The sequence below is a fragment of the Oncorhynchus gorbuscha genome, linkage group LG26 (assembly GCF_021184085.1).
Source record: "Oncorhynchus gorbuscha isolate QuinsamMale2020 ecotype Even-year linkage group LG26, OgorEven_v1.0, whole genome shotgun sequence".
NCBI classification, from domain to species: Eukaryota; Metazoa; Chordata; class Actinopteri; order Salmoniformes; family Salmonidae; genus Oncorhynchus; species Oncorhynchus gorbuscha.
The window spans coordinates 6,537,270-6,561,218 of NC_060198.1; the positions used below are offsets into that span (position 1 = coordinate 6,537,270).

Consider the following 23,949-nt stretch of genomic DNA (forward strand, 5'->3'; position numbering starts at 1 on the left):
TGACTCACTCCTTCTCTTGTTCTCCCACAGAGGAGCATTGATCTGAGGCGCTGATGGCCAGATGAAGTTTATGGCCTCCTCGTTGCCCCAGTCAACTGTGTGTGTGTGTGTGGTTTATGACGTCCTTCGCTCCGCAGCCACAGTCTCCGGCCTGATTGTCATTGCCCCGTCGACCACCAACAGAGAGGAGATTGAGACTCATCGCCATGACCCCGGAAAGATAAAACAGGTTGATTTTTCAGAACATCCCTCACAGAGGGAGAAAGATAGAGAACGGGTGAAACAGGGAGAGCAAGACCCTGAGAGTGATATATAGAGATGTTGAGATAGATAGGAATGGAGATAGAGAGAGAATGTTTCCTCAAAACAGATGCCATTGCCTGACAAGCTGACTAGTCATGATTGCCTTAGTCATTCCTCTCTCTGTTCACGTAGTTCGTTGTAGAGGTATTTTAGAACATATGTCGCTATCACGCTATTGAGCTACTGGGGTTATCCAGTGTTTGTCCCTACTGAAGCATATCCAATACACTCCAACTAAGTGATTTAAGTTCATCATTTACACTGTAAGGAAAACATTATGCGTGACACAGTGTGTTAACTGCATGTGCGCAACATACTGACGCTAGCAGGAAATTAGCCATCAGCACGCTACACTGCCCTTGAGTGATTGATTGTTTCTTGCATTGGCCTCTGAGCCATCCACTCTTGACAGCATTTGCTTCACTCTCTAAAATACACATCTGGCAACATCTCTGGATGTTCTGAGCAGGGTTGTTAAGTTGGGACCTGGGTAACAAGGTAAGAAAGGCATAGCTCCGATGCAGGACGGTCTGATCTGATGCAGGGCTGTTTCATAACAGGGCTTTTACATGGCGTGCCACTGTGTGAGCCTCTCGCTAGACCTTCCACTCGGCAGCATTGCAGGGGTATAAATCTTTGAAGGACTGCAGAGTGCATCACACACACACACAGAACCGCCCAGCCCAATCTGGCCCGGCCCACAGGCCCAAGGCTGCAGGGGGAGAGGGGCTTACAGGGGGTCCATGGAGGCCCAAGGCCTGGGTGTTGGGAGGGTTTTGTGCGGGAGTGTGTGTGTGCGTGTGTGTGTGTGTGTGCGCGCTTGTGTGTGTATGAGGTAGGTAAAGGAAGAGATAAAGGTCAACACAGCAGACAATCTATACAGGTGTCTCTCTACCATGACACTGGAGAGCAGACTACAGCCATAACCAAACGGTCAAGGTGGTTGTGCCCTTATTGTCTCAGCATCACTTCTTGACACAGAGATGTTCAAACATCTACAACAACTGTCAATCATTTCCCACCTGACAGATGGAGGGGCGGGACATTCAAAATGAAATGAACATCTTTTGTTCTTTATTCATGAGTTTATTTGTGAGTTGTTCAATGATAGTTCTTACATTCCTACCTACTCCTTTCATCATTGACAACATGAACAAAAGCTCTCTAGCTGGAAAGTGAACTGCGAGAGTAAATGGGCCTACTAATGTAGTTATCTATTGCACATTCAACTTCTAATGAACAACCTAGGCTTTGATAGAATCATTAACACATGTAACGCTAGATGAATCACAGAAGATGCTCACTTAAAGCTTGATTCATCTAAAGTGAGATCCTGCATATTTCTTAGATTAATTAACCTAGCATGACCAAGAGTGGAAAACTACTTTCCATCATACCACTGTTAATCTTGTCTGAATAAGATTAGAATCTCATTAGTAAATGGGATTACATGTTTTCTTCATAGATGTACTAAACCTCGCTTGATTGGTCCATTACCACCTAATGACTGCATTACCGCATCGGAAGTCAAATAGTTAGTGCAGTCCACTGGGCACACACTGGCTGAATCAACGTTGTTTCCACGTCATTACAATGAACCGATGTAGAATAGAAGTGGAATTGACGCCTCTGCCCAGTTTGGTATGCTCGCTCACCCCACGAGGCAAGTCCTTTAAACACCCATCAGAAAGACACAACAAGCCCAGAGATACGGTCTTAATAACGTCTAGTCTTTATTGGTGTGTGCCATACATCAGCAGTAAGGTACAGAGTCAGAGCGTAGCCCATCAAACTACATTCAGATACTCAGCGTTGACATGTTTTCAGTTATTCAGTTCAGCATGGTAGCTGTTGCTCTTAACGCTAGAGGAAGATGGTTGAGAATAAAACATCCTAAACATAACCACACGCAGTCGCACATGAATCCCGACTTCCACTTAAGTCCCATTTCCACTTGCGTTGATAACTATGGGAGGCTAAGTGGAGGTTTAACTTGAAGTGTAAGTCAGGACCCATTCAGTTAGAGAGCGGCTGGTGTTGTAAGGCATTTTGACAACACTCTAGCATTCATTCCATGTTTTTGTTTTGTATTGTTTTTGTCGGTACACGAACAGTTGTTTTTGCTGCACATGCATTTTAGAAAAGTTTGGCAGTGCTGCAGTAGTAGTAGTGAGGTTTGTTGTAGAGGCTTGTTGCAAATGGTATTGAGACACCTGTGACCCTCTTGATTACGTTGAAGTCATAGCTATTCTAAACTTATACCTGTGGTCGTGTACAAGGCTATTTGTACTTGTACTCATATTTGTACTTGTACTTGTACTCATATTTGTACTTGTACTCATATTTGTACTTGTACTTGTCGATTGTAGCTGTGCTTGTACTTGCAACCAGTTTTCCTTTGTAAATGTCCTTTACATTGGAGCTCAAGAATTAAGGAAACGGTAGGCCAAACTTTCTGATTTTCCCAACCTGATTCCCCACTATGAGTTACCCTAGGGAACTGTCCACATTTACAAACACATACAACTCAAGACACTTAGTAACGCAAGCCTTGTGTAAAACAACGGCAACCACATCTCCACCAATCAACAGCTTTCTGTAGTTTGTTGTACAATCAGTGGTTTCCATTCGCAGGGTGAGTGAGGGCAGCCGGTCAGGGCTTAGAGGGCCGTGACAGACATAGATACAGAGGTAGCCTAGTTCCAGATTTGTTTGTGCTCTCTTGCCAACTCTCTGTCAATGAGAGACAATGAGCTGGCAACATAGCAGAAATAGACTGGCACTCAAGTTAAGCTACAGCGGTAAGAAGACAAGTAGTTGTGTTGAAACCTGGCAGTGCACAAGAAGGAAACATACAGATTTCTATTGGTGAGATCATTCATGATCATTCACTACAGACAACTCCGTCACGGCCGTATTTTTCAGAGGTCCTGGTGCTTCAAAAGCATCATGATCCGGTCCATTTTTCAGGACTTTTGGCTTGTTTTTTTTACTTGTTTGTTTTTGCTTGTTAGTTGTTGTGTTCCTAAGGCGTAGTGTCGTGATGTGGTACTGTTCGGAGGCTGGACGTCCGCTGTTAATTCAAACGAGTTTCAGGAGTCAGCAATGGAACGTGGGAAATGGGGTTTCTGCATACCATTCTGTCCGTCACACCCGATTGGACCGTGTAGAAGCCCATGCATTCGTGCTAAAACCTCATTCGCTACGTACGCATTCTCTATTTGATTGATTGAGCCTGTCGTGAGGAAGAGAATTTAAAGGTAGCTCATCTTCTCTCTCTGTTTCATTTCCTTTCTCCCTGTTTCTCAGAGTCCCACACCTCCTACTTTTCGTTCTACTTCTCCCATTGCCCCTTTTCTTGTAACCAGTCATGGCCTGTACAAACTGATCGTCAGTACAAATGAAATCCCATCTAGATCGCTATATAAGTGCCCTGAATATGACTCCCGTCATGACAGACATCCTCATCATTAGCATAATCGTCACACAAGAACCAAGCAGCGTGGCTGAGGACAAGGTCAGCAGCCTGTGCCGAAGTCACATCCTGTCTAAATGATGGCATTCATCTCAAGTCTAACATACTGGCCAACTAAGCACGTACAACCTCATGTTCTAAAACGAGTGTTGTGTACATGGCGATGTAAAGCACTGGCAATGAAGTGTGGAACCAAGCATCCCATTGTTTTCCTACTATACGTTATGAGTGTGTGAATATGAAGTATGGCCCTCTAACAATCTGTCACCATGCAAGCTTGAGATATGCTACATCATGCACATAACAGTTTGATTATTAGCTAGTTTCACTTTCAGGCTGAAATGTCAGGCGGTCTATTCAAACGGCAAACAGCGCTTACACTAAAAGGGCATTGTCGTCATTTTCACTGAATTCTTCCAACCACGTAGTGTGTAAACATCAATAAAACACCGGGGAAAAAATCACGTTTCTGACTGGACTGGACCTTTAGAAGTTTGATTAATTGGCATCACGAGCAATCTTGGAGAGTAATTATGCGTTTGATGGAACCGTTGTTGGTTGAGTTCTGGTTCGGGAGCAGTTTAAACAGCTACGCGCTGTTGTCATACAGATTTGAGTGGACCAGGATCATAAGGCCGATGCTATTGACAGTGACGAGGCCAGGGTACGAACAAAGCCTTTTCGATATAGTCTGATTTTGTTACTCGTGATGTTTTGTCTGAAAAAAAAAAAATTTTTTTTATCTGCATTGCATTGAAACGCAAGAGTTCGCAATATTATCTGCGTTGTAGATAAGGCAAAAATGGCTCAGCAAGATCACAGATCTTGTTGGTTGTCTGACTTTGAATAACTGTGTGCTCCTTTAACAACTTGGTCGATCTCTAGCTCTCACCTCCGTACCATACAGGTGCTTCCCTTCATATTGTAGTATGTGGATGTAGTAGACGTGTTAACAAGCTGATATGTTTTGGATTTTTGTTTTCCGTGCACAAATTCAAACTCTCTCTCACACACACACACACACCCCCTCCCCCTATGGAATGTGTATAGAGAATATTATCATAGGCGGTGGCAGTAGCGCGTGATTATTTCTTGAACTGAATGACATCTATCACAGCTCGATGCCAAACTAGCCTGGCGTCCCAGACGGATTTAACTGTGTTTCACCGTTTCTAGTGAGCGCAGGGTTCAGTCTGGTTAAACCAGGCTAGTGCCATACAATAGCGCGAGCCCAAAGTGAGAGTAAACTGTTTGGAGTATTGTACTGAACTGTATGTTCCTATCACCACAACCTACGTGTCTCCTGATAGGGCCAGAAGTGTGCCTGTAACTACTTTGTTGTTGTCATAGTAAGAGAGTAGAGTGGCGAGAAGTACAGTGATTGGTTGTTGGATAGTGGTAGGTTACACAGTAGTAGTAGTAGTAGAGTCTAAACTATAACGGATTCCTCTCTGAGAATACCCCTGTAAAGGGGGAGAGGGGGATGGGGAGTAGGAGGGAGGGGATGGAAGGTGTAAGGTTAAACCTAAGGGAAGGGGAGAGTCTAGTTCTTCTGGTTGGCGTCGCTGGACCCCTTCTGGTCTCCGTCGTTGGACCCCTTGCCAGACTTGCTCTGCCCATCCTCCTGGTCCTTTCCCTCGTCCTTCTGGGATCCTCCAGAGATGGTGGTGTACCTGGTGGTCTGGTTGTAGCTGCCCATGCTGGGCAAGTCTACGTCGCCGGAGGAGGTCATGTTGGAGGACCTCATCCCGAAGGACCTCATCTCGGAGGACCTCATCTCGGAGGACCTCATGTTCATGCTGGGGCTGGAGAAGGTGATGCCTGTGCCGATGCGAGTCTCTTCCCCTTCCAGGAGTTTCCTGAGGAGGAGGGGGGGTGTTAGGGAGGGAGTGTGACACAGGGAGGGGTGGGAGGAGAAGAAAGAAGGGGCAGAGGGAAGAGGGAGAGGGAAAGGAAGGAGAGATGTAGAGATAGCGGGAAGGGAGATAGAGGGGGGTTGGTTGAATACAGGTTAAAATATAAACGAGTCAGGTGACCAGCCCATGCTACCCCAGGAGAGTAATGCTAGGTCACCTCAGGGCGTGTGGCTAATGACTTCTAAATCTATGTCATTGATTGATCAGGATCTTTTTAAAGTGATGCTGATCATGTGTTGGTCATGCAGGTATTGAGGCATGACATTTTCAAGTTTAATACATCCACTGTAATTATATGAAAGCTAGGATATCAATGTGTATGTTACAGTAATACATCATTGCGATGTTGTGATTACAAGGATGAGTTATGACTACAAGCTATGTAAAATGTTTGCATGACTGTAAAGTGTCTTTGGGTAAAAGCATCTGCTAAATTGCATATATTATATTATTATATATGATTATATTAAGTACCTGTATGCAGCAATTTCAATATCCAGTGCCATCTTGACATTCAGCAGGTCCTGGTACTCCCGCAGGTGACGAGCCATCTCGCTCTTAGTGGTCCTCAGGTCATTGTCCATCTCGGCCATGTTGTCCTGGTAACATATTGAAGTAGAAAACACATTTTGAAACTGTGGCATCCCTAAAAGTGACTTGTGTTGATATAGGCTATGTTTTAATATAGCCTACCTTTCTTCTGAGTGTTGGTGATGCCTGACTCAAGAGAATAACGATAACAATAAGACGTATGAATTCGATTTTAAATAACCAGAACCAGCCGCTCTCCAAATAATATTTCATCACTATGTACAGAGACGCACTAACGCCAAATAAAATACGGTTATAAGAGAGCAGTCCAATGGGTTTCTCTGTTACTAAGTACAACACAAAGCAGTTACAATGAGAGGCGCGTGCGTATTTTAAAATTAGAACAATGGTTGTCAACTTCCAAACTCGGAGCTAAAAGACTCTTTCAACCGCAGCCCGATAACCGGTGACAGAGCGTCTTATCACGCCACCGGAATAGTTTCAGCACCATGGAGAGTGAACAGCTCCTGCTGTCATCTCAACACTTATTTTACAGCTCTCGTGTTGTGCATTTTAGTAAAACAATTTAATAGCTCTGAAATAATGTTAAAGCTAAATTACCCACTTTTATTAGAACAGAAAGTGATTTGTTTTAATCAGAATTATACATTTTGTTTGCACATGGTTAAATGCAACATCTTTCCAAACGAAACAGTTATTTATCTCTTGCTTTATCCTGGACATGTTTGTAAACAAACTGCAAGAAAGATAAGCTCACATTTGAGCTTTTAAGTGTATTTAAAGTAAACAAATAATGTCTTACCTGGTACTGGCCAATCTCCTGGTTGTGCCTCTCCTCCATCTCGTTGAGCTGCCTTTCCAGGGACTCGTTGGTTCCCCTCAGGCTCTCAATCTCGATGGTCTTGGACTGGAGCTGCCTCCGGAACTCGTTGAGTTCCTCCCGGCTGGCGCGCATCGCCTCCTGGCTACGGGTGGCCTGCTCATTGAGGTCAACGAACTTCGACTTGTACCACTCCTCGGCGGACTGGAGGTTCTTTGAGGCCATGGACTCGTACTGGCCTCGAATCTCCTTCAGGGCAGAGGTGAGGTCAGGTTTGGAGACCTCCATCTCCACGGACACCTGGGCGGCTTGGATCATGTTCATAAGCTCGGCCACCTCCTCCTCGTGCACCTTCCTCATGAAGTTGATCTCGTCGAGGAGCGATTCTACCTTCTTCTCCAGGTCTAAACGCACCATGGTGGCGTCGTCCACGTCCTTCTTGAACGCCTTGAGGGTCTGCTCGGCTTCCTCCCGCAGGCGGTACTCGTCATCGTATTTGCCGCGGAGCTTCTGCAGGTCCTCCTCGATGTTGTCACGCTCGATGAGGATCTGGGACTTCTCGCCGTTCACCTCATCGAGCTGGGAGCGCAGCTCGCGGATCTCCTGCTGGTACAGGTCCGCCAGGCGCGAGGGCTCAGTCTGCCTCTGACGCAGGGTCACCAGCTCGGTCTCGAGCACCTTGTTCTGCTGTTCCAAGTTGCGAACCTTGTCGATGAACATGGCAAAGCGGTCATTGAGCCCCATCATCTGCTCCTTCTCGTTGGTGCGGATGATTTTGAACTCATTGTTGAGCACCGTGCTCTGGGCGAAATCCAAGTTCTCCATCGGCATGGGCATCTGCGAGTAGGACCGGCCAGAGGACCTCTTTTGGTGGAAAGAGGAGCCCAGGTTAGAGCCCATGCTCCGGGACTGAGAGTGGGACCGGTAACCGCCACTGCGTAAAGAGGCATTGCTCATCCGGGAAGGAGAGCTGGAGTAACGGGGAGACTCCCCGAACATCTTTCGGTAGGAAGAAGCGGAATTGAAGTCAGATCCGTAGCTCATCTTGGCGAGTGATGAAAGGGAGCAGAGCAGGAGGCGCGTCTCCTTTTTATAGGGGGACCTCCCAACGATCAATAATTAAAGCCAGCTGATGGCAACCTCTAGCCTGCCCAACTGGCCACTGCAGATTTACCAGGTAAAACAACCTCTCAGCAAATACCTTAAATATACTGAGTCATTGATTATAAGCACTTTCAAATGGTTAATAACCACATTTATACTTGTGATTAAACTCACATCTAAGGAGCCGCACCTATTTTGGACGCTAGAGTCGGTAGATGGAACTGTCCGTTTTGGCGCAGTGCTGATTTCAGCAAGAAATACTGTATCTCGTTTTAGCCACTCACCTCTGAGGAGACTGGACACATTGCACTAAACTATATTTAATGTTCTAAACCTATGCAGTTTTCATTCTCTACTATTGGACTTAGGATACGTTTTAGGCTACCTAACACATTTATTCTGTAGCCTAAAACCGGTAGTAAATGCTGAAATTTATATTATTTTAGAAGGTGAACCTAAAGTGTTACTGCCATTTGTGAGCTACTCCTCCCATTACTGAACGTAATACATGTCCTTCTACATAATTTGAAACTACAATTTTGAACTATGAAGCGTCTTGTCTCTAAGTCAATAGGCCTACATCAGATATTGTCATGCAGAGAATCATGCACATTTCTGACATATGGATAGATTTAGTTTGTAAATATCCCTGTATCATCCTTAGTCATCATGCAGCTTTCCAAAACCAGACCTCTCTCCACACCCCCCATGGAAACGGTTGTGTGACGCTGCCCTCTGTTGACGCAACTCATACTGCACGGCACTAGAGTTTGGGATGGGACAGATGCAGCTAAATACAAGGCTAGGTGCATGTGGTTAGATGGATGGATGTAGACAGTGTTGGGTTTATATAGCCTCGTATTACAAATAGTTTTAGCAGACATTTGTATCTTTAAATATGACATGAGATGGATGATAGACAGATTCTAATGCCCAGTGGGCAGATTATTCACCGATCTACTATTGGGTCAATCATACGCTATGGCATTGTTACTGTACATGGATGGTTTGGTAACCTGACGGGGCACCTCACTGTTACATGGTTTGGTTAACCTGACGGTGTAGCTCACTGTTACATGGTTTGGTAACCTGACGATGTAGCTCACTGTTACATGGTTTGGTAACCTGACGGTGAAGCTCACTGTTACATGGTTTGGTAACCTGACGGGGCACCTCACTGTGACATGGTTTGGTAACCTGACGGTGTTTGGTCACCTGATGGTGTAGCTCAAAGCCCAAATCTTGACACTGACTAAGAGAACAGGAAAGATTATAGGCATGACACTTCCCTCCTCTCTCCAGGACAGGGTCATATCGGACTCCACACATGCACTGAACACAGAGTTCCAGCTGATGCCACCGGGGAGGTGTCATAGGGTGCCTAGATGCATGCTGAACAGATATAAACAGTACTTTGTCCCCCTGTCATTAAAACTGCTAACAGCAGCGGAGACACAGGTAGACTAGGGACACAGCAATAACAGACTGGAGCCTGGCCCTTAGACCTTCATCATGTGGAACTGCCACCTCGTCACATCCTTGTTTGCAGTGAAACGGGTGAAATTACGAAAGCACAATTGTATTTGTATTCGAAATACATTTAGTGAATGAAAGGAATTGCAACAGTATTGTCATTGATGGCCCATTGATGATATCAGAATTGTATTCAGCCTGAAAACATCACATTTCAATGATACAATTTGTGTCCCTCCCCCTTACAGCAGAAAACACCGCCCACTGCCTCCGTAACAATCCACTGTCAGTAGAGAGCTTTTTCAAGAAATTGCGAAAGAATCATATCTCCACGGACTGTGTGTGCGTAACGTATCTACTTGTTCTTCTGCGAGTGCATTTCAGATACTTTTTTTCGATTTTGTTCCACGTTGATCGTGTATGAAGCGCGTGTTCATATTATCAAACGGTGCAGTTGTTGCTTTATCGAGGAATACAGAGGTGAGTGTATGGAAAATCGGTCACAGACCACTCGTTTTTGTTCTATTCTACTATAGACAGTCTGCCACTTTGGCTTTTCCGTGAAGGGGGAGCAGATGTGAATGGTTGTTTTTGTAACCTGCTAGCTAGCTTAGCATAATGCTAATAAATGCGACAAAATAGTTAAATTGTGTCTTAGCTAACGTCCATTTTGTAAATTGCCTAACCTTAGTATTTAATGCTAAACTCTCTAATCAGCTGTTAGCTGACAAGGTAGCTATAACTAGCTACATTACTAGCTAACCCCCTTGGCGACTTGCAAGCAAAGAAAAGGTGATTTGACAGAGACTATTGTTTGTGCCGGCAAGATAAGCGCATAATGACAAGCCATGCGCGAGCTGAGCCTATAATTAAAAGGGAACTACAGTATATATGCAGGCTAACAATGAGCTAAACCTAGTTATTAAAGATGCAATATGTCACTTTTTTTTTTGGGGCGACCCAACCAAATTCACATAGAAATACAGATGATAGATATGTCATTATTATTGAAAGCAAGTCTAAGAAGCGGCAGATCTGTTGTATGTGTGCGTTTTCTATGCTTCCCGTTAAGTTTCGGTGTTGTATACCAGCTTCAAACAGCTGAAAATACAATATTTTTGTTTATGGAAAATATAGTAGATTGTACAATGATTCTCTATACAATGACTGGTTGTTTTGTCACAAACTGAACCCAGGCGAAATATTAGCAAGTGATTTATGCATATTGCACCCTTTTAAAGCACATACCTAGCTGCTGAATTTAAAATGTGACCTCACTAACTTATCACTTTTTTGTTGGCCACAAAATTGCTGTTAGCTACCATGCTAGCTAGCGGTAGCTCAGCTGATTATTGCTTGCTACTCAAATGGAGTAGTTACTGCTAGTTTACTTGACTTTTTTTTAACCTTGTGTTGATTTGCCCATTCTTTTAGCAAACGTAAAAAGTAGTTAGCTAACGTTTATGTTAGCTGCTACATAACGTTGCTATCTGTTTTCTTTTCATCAAAAACATATCTGGCATGGTGCATCATCAGCATTGACTGGTCTGACAAGGCAGGTCCAGTGTTCTCTGTAGGACCTTGGAACAAGTCTGAACACTCATTTTCTATAGAGGATAGAAATATTAACTTGGTCTTTGATTGTATAGCCCATTACAAAAATGTTAAATAAAGCTATAACTCTGCATTTCTTCACTGGTTTGTCAAGGAGCATAAGGCTGGAACAGGCAAACTTTTATCTATGCCAAAAATGCCAAGGGCTGTCCTTGGCCTCCTTAGAAAACTTACTCCGTTGAGTAGTTCACACTGTGATGTCACTTTGCCTGAACCCAGTTTCAGAGCATCTCATCAACAGTCATTTGTCCCTAGCACAGCTGCCACCGAGGAGACTCATGGTTGTTGGGGATAAGTCTTTCCCTCACCCTTAGCCAGCAGATCTGACCCCCTTGCTTGCAGCTGCACTAGGGATGGACAGCATTCCTGTGTATATTAAGACACCGTGGAGCCGGCATGCGGTATTGCTCAGAAAACGTACCTCAATCCAAGGATGAGAAATGTGTTTTACTCCGAATTGTCCCAATATGCCAACTGTTACACCGAGAAGATTGAACGAGTGTTTTGTTTTTTTAGCAGTCGTTCAATCTTCTCAGTGTAACAGTTGGGATAACGGGACAGTTCGAAGTACAACACATTTCTCATCCCTGGATTGAGGTACATTTCCCGAGCCTTATCTCACACCGGCACTGGGGAACCCTAGTGCTGCTGTAAGCAAGGTCAGTTCTGCTGGCTACCTCGCCCTTCAGCCCCTCAAGGTTTTCTGGCTTGTTTGTGTATTGTGTCATTTGTGAGTTGTGTGACAAAGAAAAGCTGACCTCAGCCTTTTCTCCTGCCCCCTTCCCTAGTCTCCTGGGAGATAGAGAAGGCAGTTCATGTAAAAATATATTTTAAAAAACTGGTCATTCTCTGGAGACAGCTAAAAACATAAATCTTTCCCCTGAGAATTTTATGCTGCTAAACACTGAACAGATGTGCCTGCTGGCACTGAAGGCTCTTTTCGTTTCTGTTTTTATCATGAAAAAAATAATAATAATGTGTTACGCCTACCGTGCAACTCAATTTCCTTTCACGTGTGCTCGATTTAAAATAATCTAATCTGCCCTAGCTCTTTGTCCCTCAGACTGAGTAGCCCAGAAGAAATGACTCCTTTGATTTCTCCCACCTTGGTGGCCGACCGTTTTTCATTAGTCAGGATGAGGACAGTAATCAGTCTTCCATTCATCCCCTGTTCCTCTAACTCATTACCGAGTCTTGCATAGAAATGGCCTGCAAAGTGTGAACATTGACAACGCACGCTGTTCAATTTCTTTAGTCGTCAAGAGTGACTCAAACTAGGGATGTGTCCCAAGTGGCACCCTGTACACTATGTATGGAATAGGGTGCCATTTGGCACACAGACTTGGCCTAGTGTAGTTTAGGGATTTGATAAGATTATTGTGGTTCTTTTTGTTCTGTCATTGACATAACAAACAGCTGGTGTGACTGGAGGACTAGGTTCTCCCCGCCCGGCGGCTCTCCCCGCCTTAGAACTACATAATTAGTCCAAATGCAGCTGTTTTTCAGGCAGTGGCTTGCAACTGTGGCTCGTTCGTACAGGTTTCGCAGAGCGAGTGTAGTGAACTCTTTGAGAGTTCATACTCCTTCTGTTTGAAGATTTCAGAGATATTTGACGCTAAATAGATAATCTTATATGATGTTCAGTTAGGCCTATGCTCAAAGTGCAAGAAGAGGAAACTGCAGAATCATGTCAAGGTGAATTTATCCTCTTTTCTCCCTCTCTAGATTGACTTTCAGAGGATTTTAAAGGTATAAATATGACCACTTCATGGAGCGACAGACTGCAGAACTATGCAGACCTTCCAGCCAACATGGACGGGCTGGCCATGAAGAAGTACCGCAGAGAGGCTTACCATAGGTATGTATGGATGTACACTGTCAGTGACATATTAGTTACCCACAGTTATTGATATTTTCAGGGGTGACATGTTCCCATGGGTATGTATGTACAGTACCAGTCAAGTTTGGACACCTACTCATTCAAGGGTTTTTCTTTATTTTTACTATTTTCTACGTTGTAGAATAATAGTGAAAACATCAAAACTATGAAATAACACATGGAATCATGTAGTAACCAAAAAAAGTGTTAAACACTCTTGGCATTCTCTCAACCAGCATCACCTGGTTTGCTTTTCCAACAGTCTTGAAGGAGTTCCCACATATGCTGAGAACTTGTTTGCTGCTTTTCCTTCACTCTGCAGTCCAACTAATTTCAAACCATCTTAATTGGGTTGAGGTAGGGTGATTGTGGAGGCCAGGTCATCTGATGCAGCAAACCATCACTCTCCTTCTTGGTCAAATTGCTCTTACACTGCCTGGAGGTGTGTTGGATCATTTTCCTGTTGAATACAAATGATAGGCCCATTAAGCACAAATCTGATGGGATGGCGCATAGCTGCAGAATACTGTGGTAGCCATGCTGGTTAAGTGTGCCTTAAATTCTAAATAATTCACTGACAGTGTCACCAGCAAAGCGCCATCACACCTCCATGCTTCACAATGGGAACCACACATGCAGAGATCATCCATTCACTTACTCTGCATCTCACAAAGACACGGCGGTTGGAAGCAAGAATCTCACATTTGGACTCATCAGACCAGGACAGATTTCCACTGGTCTAATGTCCATTGCTTGTGTTTCTTGGCCCAAGCAAGTCTCTTCTTCTTATTGGTGTCTTTAGTAGTGGTTTCTTTGCTGCAATTCGACCATCTCCTCTGAACAGTTGATGTTGAGATGTGTCTACTTGAACTCTGTGAAGCATTTATTTGTGCTGCAATCTGAGGCTGGTAACTCTAATGAACTTATCCTCTGCTTCAGAGGTAACTATGGGTCTTCCTTTCCTGTGGCGGTCCTCATGAGAGTCAGTTTCATCATAGTGCTTGATGGTTTTTGCGACTGCACTTGAACTTTAAAAGTTCTTGAAATGTTCAGCGTTGACCGACCTTCACGTCTTAAAGTAATTAAACATTGTCGTTTCTCTTTGCTTATTTGAGCTGTTCTCGCCATAATATGGACCTGGTCTTTTACCAAATAGGTTTACCTTTGGTATACCACCCCTACCTTGGACCGCAGAGTGAAGGAAAAGCAGCAAAGAAGTTCTCGGCATATGTGGGAACTCCTTCAAGACTGTTTGAAAGCAAACCAGGTGATGCTGGTTGAGAGAATGCCAAGAGTGTTTAACACTTTTTTGGTTACTACATGATTCCACGTGTTATTTCATAGTTTTGATGTCTTCACTATTATTCTACAATGTAGAAAATAGTAAACATAAAGAAAAACCCTTGAATGAGTATGTGTGTCCAAATTTATGACTGGTGCTATATGTATGGATGGATGCACACTGGGAAGATAGCCTAGCGGTTAAGAGCTGTGGGCCAGGAGCCGATAGGTTGTTGGTTCGAATCCCCAAGCAGAGTAGGTGAAAAATCAAGGCACTTACAGGCGCAATTAGGGTTAAGTCACTGGATAAGATCGTCTGCTAAATGACTAACATGTAAATGATGTATAATAAGGTTAAGTTCTATTAAGCTACTATACTGTATGTAGCAGGTATTGTGTGTCACTGTCTTCTTTAGTCATTAGTCTACATCAGATAATTACAGCAGCAACATATGACAGGACGCTATGATACTACTTGGCTATAAATGTGTTAACCCAACCCTCTGTTTGTAAATGTCTTTCAACTTGGGGTAAACACATTTCCACTTTTCACATTTCCTAATTCTCAGTTCACACCGTCATAACCACTCAGTATGTCTTGTTAAATGTCTGTGGATTTGAATGTGGTGTAGTTGTAGGTTATTCTTTGGTCAAATATCTCCTGACAACCTGTCAGCCATGTAGTGTATATTACAGAGTCACTGTGTACTAGTTTGTTTTACACCCGTTCAGTTCTGAATTCTCTGTGGTTTTAATCTAACACTTCCTGTCTGAAGCGTCTTCCTCGGAACCTCATAACCGTTATACCAACATCCTGTTCGACTCGTGTAATTTCTCAATACTGACATGTCATTTGTGATGTGTGTGTGTGTGTGTGTGTGTTAGAGGTGGGCGATATGAAGGAAAAAAAATCCATATTGCGATAAATTGCCTGAATTTAGGCGAGAACGATATGTTTACAACATGAATGTACACAGGTTTTTAAAATGATCCTTTAAACTACTAGTACCTGTTTGATGGTTGTAGCCATCAATTGTCATTAACAAACATCCATATTATATTAGCAAACTTATTTCATTTCAAACGTCACATTCCACTACTATAGGCTACTTATCGTAATGAAAGATATCAGCAAAATGTCTATCGATCATTTTTGGTTCATCATCCCAGCTCTAGTGTGTGTGACTGTGTGTGTGTGGTCCTACACTAGCTGCGTGCAGCGGTCAAATAACCTCTATGTCCTAACTCGATAAACTAGTCCTCTAATTCGTTAAATATAGGCTAAAGTGGTGCCCGGTCGTAAAATAAGTTACAATTGTTTGACAGTCACTTACTTTTATAACTGAAAATGGGGACCCTAAAATAGATGAGCCCTAAATGCATTTTATCTCATGACAGGAAAGAAGCCTTTGTCCGTGCATGCTGGTTAGCTGGCCTTAACGGTAGACAATGGCAGTGGGCAGGAATGCCGGCTCCACGTGAGTGAGATAAACAGCCGCTTGTGCAACGTTTAACTTCATCAAAGAGACGTTGTGTGTGTGTGTGCGCGTGCGGCTTAATTGCATTTATTTCATACGGTTACATAACCTATGGACATTACAGCGCCACTAAAGCTGTCACTTTTCTGTCACTGTGTCACTGTTGGGTCTATCTATGTTCACTGGCACTCTGGCATCTGTAAGGAAGTCTGTAAGCGAAGCCCCTCACAACAACAGCGTTGAACTGTTACTACCTGGTTGTTTTGAGAGGGGTTGATACATTTATGTACATCTAACAACACTTTTTTGTTGAAATGTCGGGCTTAGTTAAACAAGCTTTGCAGATTAAAAAAAAACATCAGCAACCCTTACAGAAAGATTATCTTTGAGAGGTTGAAACCATACAATGGAACAATTCACTCTTAACACCCTTTGTTAGTCCAACAGTGAAGAGTCTGTTAGACTTAGATAAACTCTTTCACGGTAGGTTGAATGTACTGTTTCCATAAGATAAGGCTACTGGTGGTACACAAATCTGCCTGATTGTCACACGCTGTGGTCTGCCTAAGCTAGGGATTCACTGTTAGAGATAGACTACATAGAAATAGAATCACTGTGCTCTTGAGGGGATTTACCCGTTCTAGTAAATCTATTTCTACGCCGCCTGCACCTAAAAGTGAATCCCTCAGTCAGACCACAGTGGCGACAACCAGACAATCAGGTAATGGTAGGCTAGTACGGGAGGCTGGCCCACACATTCAGTCTATTTGAGGCCCAGTCATCAGGTCAAAGTGGGCTGTCCCCCACCATCACTCTTTGTCAATAGTAGGGAGAAGAGTACTCGCACACTTGGGCAACATTTATGACTCCCACTCACATTCACCCCAGTGCTAATGGCCCCAGAACACCTTGGTCTATTTGCAGAAGGAGGGCCTGAACTGTACACCTAGAGTTTGACCCTTTAACCTGTTCATAGGGGGACTGTATAACAAGGAGAACTCTACCCATTACTTCAAGATTCCGCTTTGTACTCAATGCTGAGAATACAGTAGGTCCTTCTTAGGCCTACTCACATTCCAGACGATTGTTATCAGTTAGCCTAGAGAGACCTCGGCTGTAAGCTACAGCTTAGTGTCAGTAGGTCTACCTCACATCCAGTGCACTGACATTGTAATCGTATCATCCATATTAGGTAATTGGCTATTTCTGATGAAATTATTGAGTTAAAGCAGTGAATGGGTTACGTTCTCCTTATTCCTGATAGAAAGCATAGCCCCTATTCACAAACCGTCTCAGAGTTAGGAGCGCAGATCTAGGATCAGGTCCCTCCGGTCCATACAATCACATACATTATCACCTAAAAGGCTAAACTGATCCTAGTACACTGACTCTTTGCGAATACAGGCTTGAGCCTTAGTACTGTACAGTAGCCTAGCTCCAGTGGCTTAGGGCCTGGGAGGCACTGAGTTTGTTGCTGTTTCCACCTGATGGATTGTTCTGGATGTCTTTGAGGGCTACAGCAAACAGCAACTCCCCCCAACCAACAACACTAGTGACAAACGGGCACCACAAACAACAACAACAATAACAGAGAATGATGCAGAATGGCAACAATTTTTGCAACACGTCAGAAATGGAATGGCAAGGAAGCAAAGAGTGGGCTCTTTATGTTTCTGGGCTGGAGTTGGAATAGCATTATGTAAGCGGGCTAGGCCAGAGCGCGGGCTAGGCCAGAGCGCGGGCTAGGCCAGAGCGCGGGCTAGGCCAGAGCGCGGGCTAGGCCAGAGCGCGGGCTAGGCCAGAGCGCGGGCTAGGCCAGAGCGCGGGCTAGGCCAGAGCGCGGGCTAGGCCAGAGCGCGGGCTAGGCCAGAGCGCGGGCTAGGCCAGAGCGCGGGCTAGGCCAGAGCGCGGGCTAGGCCAGAGCGCGGGCTAGGCCAGAGCGCGGGCTAGGCCAGAGCGCGGGCTAGGCCAGAGCGCGGGCTAGGCCAGAGCGCGGGCTAGGCCAGAGCGCGGGCTAGTACACTTTTAGTCACGACACAGAATGCATCGTATGTCTGCCGCCGGGCTTAACTCGCAGTGGAAGCTGGTTCAGTATGGAGCTGCAGCAAGGTAATGGCAAAATATTGGATCATTTCTGAATGTATTATGGTCTATTTCCGAGGTCCGTGACGATAGCAGTATCATAATAGCTGTGTTCAAATACCCATATTAACATACTGTATACTACGTACTTAATGAGTGTATATACTACATACTATTAGTTATATTTAGTATACTGTAAAAGAACTGTATCCTTTCAGTTGAGTGTACTAGTGCTTTGCCTGTCTACCGGAAGTTGATGCTGTTGCTATTCAACTTCTTGCTAGCTTGTTAGCCTAACAAATGACTAGCTAGACCTTTTACGATTTCAGGTGTGTTCATAATTTCAATCTGGAGCGTTTGTAAATTCAGAGCGTTTCGCTCTTGGAGTGTTCAGAGCGCACACACTGGACTCTCTGGTCGAGGAGTAAAGGTTGATCTGAGCGTTCTGACCTCACAACGGCATTCAAGCGCCCAATCTAACTGGCTAACGTTAGCTAGCTTGTTAGCTACTTCCAGACACAAATGAGGTGTCATTTTACTCTAGGGTGACCAGATGTCCCCGTTCACCGGGGACAGTCCCCATTTTGGTTTTTGGTTGTCTGTCCTCGGCTGGAGCTGTCCCCGGAAACGTCCCCGTTATTTAACTGTGCGTTAAAAACAGACTGCAAAGTGAAATATTTTACTTGGCAAGAAAGACTGGGCAGCAGAGCCTACCGGTTAATGTCTCAATCGCGTTGTGCTTGTTTAGGCCAACAGGGGGGGCTGCTCGCTATAGCAACTTCATTCACTCTTATTCTTCTACTAACTACTTGCTCGCGATAGTTTTAGAGAACTGCTGTGGAAAAAGAGGCTAGCAAGTATCAATTGAATCCACAACATCCCCTCAAACGTCTTTTCAAGCCAGGTAAGTTACTCGTTTGAGATACTAGCTAGTGATGTTATGTCACAATTTATTATATAGATAGATGATCTGCTCTGTAAGGTTTTATGTAGGTTATGCTATCTTACGTTAGCTATGTAGACTACGTTAGCTACCCAGATTAGCTAGCTGTTGTTATGGTAGCTAGGTTAATGGATGGGCTATTTTGAAAATATGATTGTATTAAATGAATGCACAATTTTATTCTGAGAATATTTTTGTAGATTACAATTTTAGTGGTTTGGCATTATAATAATTAGTGTGAAAATGTATTTAGAAATGTTCATGGATAGCATTAGCAGTGGGGAGGAAGGAGAGGAGGAAGACTGCATAGGAAAGAAGAATGAAGGAGACAGAGGAGGAAAGATAAAGATATGATTACAGTGCCTGCCAATTTATTACTCCAAATGTTTTTGAGATAAAATACAAACATGAGGCAAGCAATGGGAATCTGTTAAAATACTTTGGTTATCTAATAGTATGCTATTTATTAATACAGATTGGAGAGGGGGAAAAGGAAGGGAGTAAGGAGAGTGTAGAAGAGTGAGGTGGAAAGGAAGACGAGTGAAGAAAAGAGGAGAGATTGGAGGAGAATGAAAGAGTTAAGAGAGCAGACAGAGGAGATACAATGACTCTTTCCAAGAAACGGAAATGCCATTTTATGAAAAACATGAGAGAATTTCCATTTATACGCTCAGGTCAAGACGATAGAATGGTGAACTGCACCCTTTGTAATTCCTCTCTTTCAATTGGCAGCCGGGGAAGAACGGCAGTGGTAGAACATCAGCAGACGAAAAAGCATAAAGCCTCTCTGATTGGCCGTGTTGGTTTGCCCTCTGTCACCACATTCTTCATGAAGGTAGAGCCTTCCCAAGAAGAATATGATTTAGCTGTGCAGGAGGGTGTCTTTGCATACGACACTATGCAACACAATCATAGTTACAGATCTATGGACTGCACAGCACAACTGACACGGAAGCTTTATGAGCCAAAGTTTACATATGCTAGGACAAAATGTGACGCCATAGTGAGTAGCGTGTTAGCACCATGAGCAACTACTTTGGTAACACAGGACCTAGACCAGGTTGAATTTGTGTCCCTGTCCATTGATGCCTCCAATCATAGACATGTAAAGCTGCCGCCAATAGTAGTCAGATATTGTAAGATATATGGTGGCAACACATCTGTGGAAACATGCTTGATTTTGTTGAATTGAATGGAGAAACGGCAGAGGAAATTGCAGCTGAGGTCCTGGTGATCATCCAAAAATGTAACCTGAAACATTCTCTGACGCCAGAATAGGCTGGGGAGGGTCAATGTTCATACCAAAGTTAAAAATGCTCTGCAGCGGGAGATGATTGACTTAGGTTTTCCTGCCCACATCATTCATAACACGGCCAGAACAGCTTTGGATATGATTTTGAGTTCCTGCTCACAAAGATATTTGAATATGTTCATATTTTCACCGTCAGAGTAGAAAGACTGAAGTGCTTTTGAGTTTTTTATTTATTTTTTAATGGCTAGATGAATTATGTTGATTTGTGTGTGAAAATATCTGGAGACCTTTTGAATACCAACATATTTAGAAATTCGCAATTTCTTTGTGTAGCCTAATCTTTTTTTATACAAGTTACTTTGCGGTATAAGTTGTTTTGTGGTAGCTGCCTGGTCTGCCACTGGAGCTGCCTGGCCTGGCCTGCCACTGGAGATGGCTGGATCAGAAAGTGTCAGGCAGGATATGTCAACGATGCCGACCACTCTGGCCATGCAGACCCCCCCTACCGTGCCTTCAGATTTAACACCGGGAACAGTTGAGCTAGTTGAGGTGCCACCGTAAACATGCTGTCTATGCAGAATGGAGAGTCATGTTCATTAGGTACCAAACGGACTGAACCGGGGATGGTACCTGTCCAATAAGAAATGCTCATTTTTGTTGTCCATTGCTAAATGTTTTGCTATAGTGTGCACTTGTGAACCTACCCTGTAGGAAGCAATGCACTGTCTGAAGGCTAATAATGCCTTTTAAAAGGTTAAAAAGCTCAGACAGCGAGTCTACCTGTCTAATACTCAAATTCCTATGTTTTTAAGACATGTGGGAACGTGCCTTGTAAGGCTAGAGAAAATAGGAGCTTACTGACTTGTCTGTGCCAGATTGTTTCTAATATCTGTTTAGAGGCCATGCATATCAATTGTAGATGTTTGTTAGGCAATATTTCAAAACATCACTGGATGGCTAACATGTGATTTAATCCCAAAAATACCTCTGCTCATTCTTCTTCTGTGAGGCAATTTATCCTAATGTTCTCCTTGCACACAGAGGTAGAACTCGCTTGTATAGTGGGGCAAAAACGTATTTAGTCAGCCACCAATTGTGCAAGTTCTCCCACTTAAAAAGATGAGAGTGTAGGATTTTTAATGAATTTATTTGCAAATTATAGTGGAAAATATAAACTTTTGTTATTGACCAAATACTTATCAAAATACTTTGTTATATACCCTTTGTTGGCAATGACAGAGGTCAAACGTTTTCTGTAAGTCTTCACAAGGTTTTCACACACTGTTGCTGGTATTTAGGCCCATTCCTCCATGCAGATCTCTAGAGCAGTGATGTTTTGGGGCTGTTGCTGGGCAAAACGGACTTTCAACTCCCTCCAAAGATGTTCTATGGGGTTGAGATCTGGAGACTGGCTCGGCCACTCCAGAACCTTGAAATGCTTCTTACGAAGCCACTCCTTAATTGCCCGGGTGGTGTGTTTTGGGATCATTGTCATGCTGAAAGACCCAGCCACGTTTCATATTCAATGCCCTTGCTGATGGAAGGAGGTTTTCACTCAAAATCTCACGATACATGGCCCCATTCACTCTTTCCTTTACACGGATCAGTCGTCCTGGTCCCTTTGCAGAAAAACAGCCCCAAAGCATGATGTTTCCACCCCCATGCTTCACAGTAGGTATGGTGTTCTTTGTCCTCCAAACACGACAAGTAGAGTTTTTACCAAAAAGTTATTTTGGTTTCCAAATGCTCTCTAGCAAACTTCAGACGGGCCTGGACATGTACTGGCTTAAGCAGGGGGACACGTCTGAACACTGCAGGATTTGAGTCCCTGGCGGTGTGTTACTGATGGTAGGCGTTGTTACTTTGGTCCCAGCTCTCTGCAGGTCATTCACTAGGTCCCCCTCGTGTGGTTCTGGGATTTTTGTTCACCGTTCTTGTGATCATTTTGACCCCACGGGGTTAGATCTTGCGTGGAGCCCCAGATCGAGGGAGATTATCAGTGGTCTTGTATGTCTTCCATTTCCTAATAATTGCTCCCACAGTTGATTTCTTCAAACCAAGCTGCTTACCTATTGCAGATTCAGTCTTCCCAGCCTGGTGCAGGTCTACAATTTTATTTCTGTTGTCCTTTGACAGCTCTTTGTTCTTGGCCATAGTGGAGTTTGGAGTGTGACTGTTTGAGGTTGTGGACAGGTGTCTTTTATACTGATAACAAGTTCAAACAGGTGCCATTAATACAGGTAACGAGTGGAGGACAGAGGAGCCTCTTACAAGAAGTTACATGTCTGTGAGAGCCAGAAATCTTGCTTGTTTGTAGGTGAACTTATTTTCCACCATAATTTGCAAATTAATTAATTAAAAATCCTACAATGTGATTTTCTGGATTTTTTTTTTTCTCATTTTGTCTGTCATAGTTGAAGTGTAACTATGATCAATTACAGGCCTTATCTTTTTAGTGGGAAAACTTGCACAATTGGTGGCTGACTAAATACTTTTTTGCCCCACTGTATGTCTCTCAAAATCACTCTTCTGATTCTATCCTTCTGTTTCCTCCCTTTTTTAGAGTTTTTGTAAACAGAAGCTTGGCCATGGAGAAGATTAAATGTTTTGGCTTCGATATGGATTACACTCTAGCCGGTAAGTGCACTACAGTCGCTGCCCTGGCCGTCAACAGTTCTTTACTGTGTGTGTGTGTGTGTGTGTGTGTGTGTGGGTGCCCTCAGCCCACCTTCACTACTTTACAATGTAGGCTCAACTCTAGTTTGGTTGGCATAGCAACTAGTCGTCGGCCATATTGATTTCTCTTTCAGTGTTTGTTGACAAAGTACACCGGGTCAGAACAGGGGCTCACGTGTCATTCGATAAGCCCAGACCAGACTCACTGGGGACTAGGGGTGGTGGGTAGAAGGGCAGGGGAGGTGTAGGTTTCTTGGGGTACAGTGATGATGGAAAAAAGTGAGTTCTTCAGAAGGATACTGTAACGGAGGGAAATGCGTTAACTGAATCTGTAATCTGATTTAGATGTCAGTTTAGATGTGTTTTTAGTCTCTTCTGTCAATGGAATATGCAAACAACAAAACTCTTTGACCTCAAGTGAATGGCTAAGACTATCCTCACTTTCTAAATATTAACACTAGTACAATTTCTCTGTATTTCAGTAAGTAATAGTAAAAAATATATATTTTTAAAAGTAGCACTAATTCTCTAATAGTTTTCTAAGTGACAATAGGTTGTCTGTAACCTGACTGTCAACCACATCAATGCTAAAGTTAGTTAGGGGACATCACTTGACACAATGTCTAGATGATGGCGTTGACATGTGTCCGTGCCCGATTGTAACCGCAAGGCGCGCCGGAACCCTAGATGAGGCTCTCCCCAGTGACCGGCAGGAGGCTGAGGTGTCGTGCTCTGGCCAGGGAGGCCACAGCCAGTTCCTGCGGTCACAACTCGAGCGTTGAGTGAAGCCATACGATAGCCCTGGCATCTTGTAAACACCATCACTTGGTTATGGGCCGTCCCATATAAAGAGGCTACATGTCAACAGTTGAGCGTCTGGAAAATCTGCCCTCAGATGATGGAAATGGGATATGGGCCGTGTGTTTGCGAGTACAAGCGATCCCCTTTCCCTACAGATGACCCCCTCCTCAAAGTCACACACACACACACACACACACACACACACACACACACACACACACACACACACACACTGTATTTATAGATGAATTACCAACCCTCCACTTAGCTGAGTCACTGAAGCACGTTTAGCTAGCTAGA

At 43.9% G+C, this 23,949-nt stretch overlaps 3 protein-coding genes across 4 annotated transcripts in view; 1 reads left to right on the forward strand and 2 right to left on the reverse strand.

The window, feature by feature from the left end:
* LOC124016427 overlaps window positions 1–23,949 on the reverse strand; it is a 549,380-nt gene that overhangs the window by 142,156 nt on the left and 383,275 nt on the right. The window lies entirely within an intron of this gene.
* On the reverse strand, window positions 4,509–8,142 carry LOC124015453 (glial fibrillary acidic protein-like). The gene is made up of 3 exons (XM_046330649.1): window positions 7,049–8,142; window positions 6,169–6,293; window positions 4,509–5,637 (listed from the first exon to the last, which is right to left on the reverse strand). The coding sequence occupies exons 1-3, from the start codon at window positions 8,108–8,110 to the stop codon at window positions 5,322–5,324; spliced, it is 1,503 nt and encodes a 500-aa protein (XP_046186605.1). The 5' UTR covers window positions 8,111–8,142; the 3' UTR covers window positions 4,509–5,321.
* Window positions 9,929–23,949, forward strand: part of LOC124015450 (cytosolic purine 5'-nucleotidase-like) — a 31,116-nt gene continuing 17,095 nt past the window's right edge. The window contains exons 1-3 of one of the 2 annotated variants that reach the window (XM_046330641.1): window positions 9,929–10,123; window positions 12,983–13,115; window positions 22,736–22,809. In XM_046330641.1, coding sequence (XP_046186597.1) covers window positions 13,015–13,115; window positions 22,736–22,809 — 175 coding nt within the window. In that variant the 5' untranslated portion in view covers window positions 9,929–10,123; window positions 12,983–13,014. Of the gene's footprint in view, window positions 10,124–12,982; window positions 13,116–15,851; window positions 15,896–22,735; window positions 22,810–23,949 lie in introns of those variants that run through there. The other variant, XM_046330642.1, reaches the window with a different exon arrangement.

Bases quoted from the DNA above. Each gene is read 5' to 3' on its own strand.
- LOC124015453 (XM_046330649.1), bottom strand. From the start codon at position 8,110: ATGAGCTACGGATCTGACTTCAATTCCGCTTCTTCCTACCGAAAGATG. The intron at 6,294-7,048 runs GTAAGACATTAT...ATATGTTACCAG, and splicing joins AGGAGATTGGCCAGTACCAG to GACAACATGGCCGAGATGGA. The intron at 5,638-6,168 runs GTACTTAATATA...CCTCCTCCTCAG, and splicing joins ATTGAAATTGCTGCATACAG to GAAACTCCTGGAAGGGGAAG.